Source organism: Entelurus aequoreus, linkage group LG01 (genome assembly GCF_033978785.1).
Source record: "Entelurus aequoreus isolate RoL-2023_Sb linkage group LG01, RoL_Eaeq_v1.1, whole genome shotgun sequence".
NCBI lineage: Eukaryota > Metazoa > Chordata > Actinopteri > Syngnathiformes > Syngnathidae > Entelurus > Entelurus aequoreus.
Window position 1 is genome coordinate 51711284 of NC_084731.1, and position 7837 is coordinate 51719120.

Below are 7837 nucleotides of genomic sequence, written 5' to 3' on the forward strand. Positions count from 1 at the left end.
CCGACTACTGCCCGAATGCAGCTGAGATAGGCTCCAGCGACCCCCTGCGACCCCAAAAGGGACAAGCGGTAGAAATGGATGGATGGATGGACCCCGAACTGTGAAGAGGTTCCAGGAACTTTTGGTGGAAAAGGGCCTATTGAAAGCTTTTTCACCTGTGTGGATGCAGTTGTTTCACTAGATTAGACTGCCCTCTAGTGATTTTTTAGCGTAAAGACATCTAGTAGCAGCAAAATGAATGAAGTGGTTTCGATTGCGATGTGTACTTACTGCTTTGGCCCTCGGTTTTCAAAATAAATACAAATGTATTATTTGTGGTCATTAAATGCGACTTAAGTAAGGTGTAAACAAATACTTTTTTTTAGTTTAGCTGAGTCTTTACATTTTGGCATGTGACAGACATGTTAAGTTGTATTAGAAATCCTTCTGACTTGACTTCGAGGTGAGGAATGTTTTATTGTGAAGTTCTAAAACCGGGAATCATTCTGGGTGTTCCTGATTGGAAGAAGCAAACATGTCTCCTCGTGTTTGATAGAGTTGTTGGCAAATCGACCACAATTCACCTCAAAGATTGTTTTCCGCCTTGACAAGTAAGTTAACAGTGGGTTCTTTGCACTGACAAGCCTTATACGGAGATTGAGTTTCGTTCAAAACAGACAGGTTTCGTTCGTTACAAATTATTAGCACGATAACGCTATCATTAGCTAGCTAGAGTCATCACTTGCTTGTTGCACTTTAAAGTCGTTGTCAAGTTGAAGTAGTGTTAATATGTAATGGACTAATGGATGCCAGGCCCCGACAGTGTAACGGCGGATATATATTTTTTACAATTATTTCTTCCTCTGTTATAATTCGGTGTATAAACGCACTGACTGACCTAAAAAGGTTACCACCTGGATTTAACTCAGCAAATATGTTGCCCATTGGAGAATTACCATGAGGGTGATTATGTCAACTGGCAACCAGTTAAATATATCTGATAGTGATGTGCGGATCGATACCACTGATACCAAATCTTTATCAGAATCAGCTTTATTGGCCAAGTATGTTTTAACACAATTTGTTGCTCAAAGATCAATATTAAATAAATACTGTTGCTCAGTCATTCAGGCCATGTCCAAATGGCAAAAATGCCTACTTTTCAAAGCATTTAGGCATCTTGTCCATACACAAACGCATACCCGTGTCCTTAAAACGCACCGTTTTGTAAACACTGGCCAAGGTGTGGAGCGTCAAAACTCTCACCGGCGTGTGCGTCTACACGGCTTGCCTTAAATGAAGACTTGTACTCATCTGATGACGTAACGGTTGTACGCTGTCATTTCCAAAGTTCAATATACAGCAAACAACACTGTCTTCTCTCTCTAGGTCGTCCTCAGACGAGCCTTCTATCGTTGTCTCCAGTCATCCCGGTTCTCCATACATCTGGCCAGCTCGTTGGTGCTTTGTGCTCCCGCATCATTCTTGAGTACGTCCACATATGTTACAGTGGGACGTCCTCGTGACCGGTGCCCATGTGTTGGCTCCCACAAAACCAGTTTGCTGGCTGGCAGCTCCTGGTGTCTTTGGCAGTGTCCTGCTAGTCTCATTGTCCTGTCTGCTATTTTGTCGCTCGCCCTGTGTATTCCAGCATACAGATTCTCGTTTGTAACATGTGTACTCTTGCTGATGTTGAGCACTACATGTAGCATTCTGGTGTAGCACCCGTCTAGAAACTTCTGCAGGGTTGGCTTCAGGGTCCAGCATTCACTGCCATATAGGAGAACAGATTTCACTGTCGCGTAGAGTTAGCTGAGTTTGATTTGTCGGGGGAGATTGTAATTCCACACACTGGCCATTCCGTTCAGGGCCTTCCATGCAAGTGCCTTCCTCACTTTTAGATCCTGCTCTGTTGAGTTGACCCATAAGCCCAGGTACTTGAAGTCATTGACTTCCTTCAAAGCAGTGCCTCCTGTTGTTGTGAGTGGTGGGTGTTCCGCTTGGATGTTATAGGTGATCACCTCAGTTTTCTTGGCATTCAGCCTAAGGCCAACCTTGGCGCACTCTGACTCAACTCTGCTCAAGAGCTCCTGTGCTTGCTCCATGTGGTTGGAGAGCAGGTTGATGTCGTCCGCGTAGTTAAGGTCTGTCAAGACTACTGGCTTTAAACACACTAAGAGGACTTAGGCCATGTCCACACGAACACGAGAGTTTCAAAAACACATATTGGGGGTTAAAACAATATCCATCTACACAAGTGTAGTTTTAAAACTGTCAATGTTTACACACAAACTTGCTGTCTTGCACATGTTGTCCAATCAGAAGCCTGAAAAAAGAAGCAATATCGGACTTGGTGGCATTAGGTCGTGAGTTCAAACCCCGGCCGAGTCATACCAAAGACTGTAAAAATGGGACCCATTACCTCCCTGCTTGGCACTCTGCATCAAGGGTTGGAATTGGGGGTTAAATCACCAAAATGATTCCCAGACACAGCCACTGCTGCTGCTCACTACTCCCCTCAACTCCCAGGGGGTGAACAAGCGGATGTGTCAAATGCAGAGCTTAATTTCACCACACCTATTGTGTGTGTGTGACAATCATTGCTACTTTAACTTTTTAACTTTATTAGACCTCCTATTATGTTTATTTTGATCGACTTTAGATGTACAATGACATGTACATTATCTTTAAAACCAGCCTGCACGTACACAGAGCCCTGGGAACGTTATTAAAGAGCGAATGCTGCTGAAACCCAACACTCATAGAATTATAACATGTTCAGCAACATGGTGATGTATTACATGTGCTGTGAAGTGTACATTATTTCTAAAATCAGCACGCACTAACGAGCCAAGGAAACCATTTTGCATGTTTAAGGGAATTATAAAGCATTTAATCATCGATATGGTACATGTGTAATGAAGTGTATATTGTCTTTAACATCAGTACACACTACAAGGAGGACCCTACATTATGTTTTTTTTAGTTGCTTGGTTGCTTTTTATGTGCGTGCACGGTTGCGCCTGGCGCCATTTACAAAAACTTAAACAAGACACGTAAGTTAACTTTATGATTTGTTGTTAAATAAGGACTCAAACATAAGATAATGTTGCACTTTTCAAAAAGTCTTTGTCCATGGTGACAAAGTAAGTTTCTTACAAGTATCATCCCTGCAGAATGAGGAATAGCTAAACATGCTTCACTACACACCGTAGCTCACCAGCATCACAATGTAAACAAACGCCATGGGTGGATCTACACCTGACATCCACTGTAATGATACCAAGTACAGGAGTGTATCTAGTCGATACTACTATGATTACATTGATATGTTTTATCGTCACACAATCTTTTTTCCTTTTTTTATAATTCATATTATATTTATAAACTCAGGAATTTTGTCCCTGGACACATGAGGACTTTGAATATGAGTATCGGATCGATACTTACATTTGTGATATCATCCAAAAGTAATGTAAAGTATGAAACAACAGAAGAATAAGTGATTATTACATTTTAACAGAAGTGTAAATATAACATGTTGAAATGGAAAAAACAGATAACAGTAAATGAACAAGTGGATTAATGACCAATTTTTACAGCTTGTCCCTCATAATTTTGACAAAATAGAATGATAAATGACACAATATGTTACTGCATACATCAGCAGACAAAATAGGAGCCTTTGTTTGCTTACTACTAAAAGACAAGTTGTCTAGTCTGTTCAATATTTTATTTAAGGACAAAATTGTTCTTCGATTGCAATAAGAAACATATATTTAATGTACCGTAATATTTTTTGTTAAAATAAAGCCAATAATGCCATTTTTTTGTGGTCTTTGTCATTTAGAAAAGTACTGAAAAGTATCGAAATACATTTTGGTACGGGTACTAAAATATTGGTATCGGGACAACTCTAGTAGGTACTGATGTTAAAGACAATGTGCACTTCATTGCACATATAATATATCACTATTTTGATGATTTAATGCGTTAGAATCTCACAAGAATTTCAAGAGGTGTCCTTGGCTCCTTCTTAGTGTGTACTGATGTTAAAGACAATGTACAATTCATTGCACATGCAATATATCACAATATTGATGATTAAACCTGTTATAATTCCACACAGCAGCACACACACACATGTGTGCTTTAGGCACTGAAAAAAGATTCATAATGTAAAGATAGTGTACATGTCTACCATATCAAAATAAAAAATAACAGAAGCGTGATGCCAGCAAGTCAGCTGTGGCGGCTTTTCCAGACTTCTGATTGGACAAAATGTGCATGACGGCTGGTGTACACGTTTGCGTGTGGACAGAGACTGCTTAGAAACTACACCTGTGTGGATGGAGATCGTTTTAACCTGTTTTTGTAACCGTTTGTGTTGACATGGCCTCAGTCTGTCATTTGTTTTCAAGGAAATTACTGGCAATTAAAAAGAGTCACTCAGTACTAAAAAACAGCGAGTGTATGTATCCTTTTATTGTAGACTTATTTTGAGACACTACATACACAGTTGAATATAAATGAGCGCATTCAGTGAAGAATAACGGCATCATTTGTTTTGCCCTGTGACTTTACATTGTTTGAAGATGATTTCCCAATACACTGCTTTTTACATTTTTACAGGCACATTTGGTATTTGCAGAGAAGCATCGGATTGGTATCGCCTATACTAGTCTGACTTTTACTCGGCATCAGATCGGAAAAAAAACAGTGGTATCGCACATTACTACTGACTGATACAAGGTGAGTAGTATGGTGGCCGACAGGGGCAAAAGTCTGGCAATGTTCAAACACAGAAATGATCATAAAACATAAGGGAATGCTGCAATGAAATATATGATGCAAAAGAAAAATGATGCAAATGCCGAAAAGACATTGACACAATTTAATCTTCAACCGCTTCTTGAGAGAAATGTAACAAGTTAATGCAACGAAAAAAAAGTCAGCCAGACGGCGTAGAAATAAGCCACTTTGTAATGCCTCAACTTGACCAAGTTAATGACTGAAAACACTAGTTGAAATAAATGTAATTAATGCTTTGAATTCTCCATCCAAAAAACCAACATCCATCCATCCATCCATCCATTTTCTACCGCTTGTCCCGTTTGGGGTCGCGGGGGATGCTGGAGCCTATCTCGGCTGCATTCGGGCTGAAGGCGGTTTACACCCTGGACTAGTCGCCACCTCATGATAGACAGACAACATTCACACTCACATTCACACACTAGGGCCAATTTAGTGTTGCCAGTCAACCTATCCCCAGGTGCATGTCTTTGGAGGTGGGAGGAAGCCGGAGTACCCGGAGGGAACCCACGCAGTCACGGGGAGAACATGCAAACTCCACACAGAAAGATCCTGAGCCCAGGATCGAACCCAGGACCTCCGTATTTGAGGCAAACACACTAGCCCTCTGCCACCGTGCTGCCAAAAAAGAACTTACCTTTTAAAAAGAAAAATTAACTTTTAGATTAATGTGCACCATTTAGAGCGATCGCGGTATAGTTGGTTTCACATTGTTCGTTGGATAATAACCTCTGTAGTTTCAGCGGCAGTTCACCCCCACAGGGGTTGCGGGGAGCTTGCACGTTCTTGGTTTTGGATAATTTCTGTGTTTGGATCGTTTGCCCTTATTGACTAGAAAACATCTTAAATCATTAAAACTACTTAAAGAACTGACAAATGTGGTCAGTGGGGGAATTCTGTTCAATGAAACAAATCTTCTTATATGTACAAGATCTTGGTGAAAATGTATGCAGTTCTGGACAATAGTGTGCATTTTGTTACAGGACACTCACAGACATGTCCTCCCCGGAAGACTGTCCTCCCGAGCAGGCCCTCCCTGGGAGTGAGCCTTCGAATGAATCCACTGTCACCGTCACCATTGGCGCTACTGTGCCCACAGGCTTCGAACACACTGCTGCAGAGGAGATCTACGAGAAGATTGGGGTAGAAGCCCGCATTAGCAAAGGCCGCGGTCGTATTTACTTTCCTGTGGCTACTGACAACCTTTCTCAGGTAAACTCTGAATTACAGATTGAAAATGTGGACCGGCTGTTGCTGAGGCTTCTGACTATAAATCCAATTGTGCCCGAAGGTTCATCTCCTGAGGTCTGTAGACAACCTGTTTGTGGTGGTAGAGGAATTTGACAATTACCAATTCAAAGAATCAAAGGTACAGTATGTCATCTTTGTAATGACTGTCCACAGCATTACAATTATCTGCCAACTCTTCCGGATTCTGTGGAAGACTTCCGTAAATTGCACTTATCTAAAGACTTCCTGATTCTATTAAAAAAAACTCCTGGATTTTGAAGTTTTTGTGAGAATATACAAAATTATGCTTGATTTGTAAATCAAATTGTGAAAATAACAACTACATATTGTGTAAATGTGTTATAATAAGCTCGCGATCGAAGAACTGTACGAAGTACAAATAGCTAGCTTGTAGTATCGATCGCTCGTAACGTAGCAAACGCATCGGTTCTGACCATAATTATGGGCACTGACGGGATAAAGACCCTGCCAAAGCTAGAGGTGAGACAAAGCAGATCCAGAGCCTATTCAAGTACGTCTTGTAGAAATATCTAACTAGTTTAGTCCTTAGAACACACTAGTCATACGGGATATGCATGATTAGTGTTTTTATTTAAAGTCTGTTCCTAAAAATAGAGTCCTTCTGTCACATAAAAGATCTTTGACTAGCATAAAATATGACTTTTTGACTATCCATTTGCTGAGATAAAAACATGGAAGTGTTACATCACATGTACAAAATAAACACTTAAGGTACATGTCCTGCACCCTGATCCTTAACTATTTGCAAATATGGAACCTGCAACAGTTTTGTTAAATATTGCTTTAAAACTAGTTACATATCCTGATCTTATTTTTGTATCTTGTCATGTTTTTAAAAATGTATACTGATTTGTCTAGTGTTTTTATAACAACATGCATGTTTGTAATTATAAAGTAAGTATAAGATTGTGTATTATTTAATGATGCATTAGGAGTGCATATTATTAAAAAAATTAATATTCTGTCTTTATTCTGATCATTGATCCTAAAGCTAAATTCTAAGCATTTTAATGCAGTTGCAGATAATGTACCTGAAACAGTGCTGACAGTCACTTTGTGGTTGTAGGAGAGATCTACTGGATTGCGAACACCGCATTTTGGCAGCTGTGCGAGTGCATATTATTAATAAAAAAGTTAAGATTATGTTAGAAATCTGATTAGTAGAGGTGGCAATTATTTTGTTCAATTGCTTGAATGAAAAAAAAAATCTAACTTTAAAGAGCATTTGAAAATTGGGGGAGAGGGCGGGTGTGTAAGGAGATTTACTGGCTTGCAAACACTAAAATAAGATCTATTTATATTATGTATTTAATTTTTTTTGACTTAGGAGGATACTTTAATGGAGTTGCAACAGCTTGCTTCTAAACTCCCATGGACCATCCCCTTGGAGGTGTGGAAACTGAACAGCACTTTCAAAAAGAGGAAAGGCCACCGTAAAGCTGCGACCGGCACCAAAGTCAAACCAAGCAACGACAATGGCCATATAACCGTGGCTGAAGCCAAGCAGCAGGAACAAGCCCAGACGCCACCTGTAGCTGACAAGCTAAACAAGGCAGAGGAGATGCCAGACGCTGAGACCACAGCACAGGCGGACCCTGAGGAAGCGGCAGAAGCGACACTCGACCCTAAAATAACGAAGTTTCGTGTGACGTGCAATCGCGCTGGTGACAAACACAGCTTTTCTTCCAACGAGGCAGCGAGAGACTTTGGTGGAGCTGTGCAGGAGTTTTTCCAGTGGAAAGCAGATATGACCAAGTTTGATGTTGAGGTAGGC

At 40.4% G+C, this 7837-nt stretch overlaps 1 protein-coding gene across 3 annotated transcripts in view; it reads left to right on the top strand.

Annotated features, from left to right (window-relative positions):
* The first annotated feature begins 447 nt into the window (after positions 1-447).
* LOC133654292 (tRNA (guanine(6)-N2)-methyltransferase THUMP3-like) overlaps positions 448-7837 on the top strand; it is a 32101-nt gene continuing 24711 nt past the window's right edge. For 2 of the 3 annotated variants that reach the window (XM_062054562.1, XM_062054583.1), the window contains exons 1-6: positions 448-590; positions 1369-1468; positions 4612-4731; positions 5775-6003; positions 6083-6160; positions 7391-7831. In XM_062054562.1, coding sequence (XP_061910546.1) covers positions 5788-6003; positions 6083-6160; positions 7391-7831 — 735 coding nt within the window. In that variant the 5' untranslated portion in view covers positions 448-590; positions 1369-1468; positions 4612-4731; positions 5775-5787. The remainder of the gene's footprint in view (positions 591-1368; positions 1469-4611; positions 4732-5774; positions 6004-6082; positions 6161-7390; positions 7832-7837) is intronic. The other variant, XM_062054572.1, reaches the window with a different exon arrangement.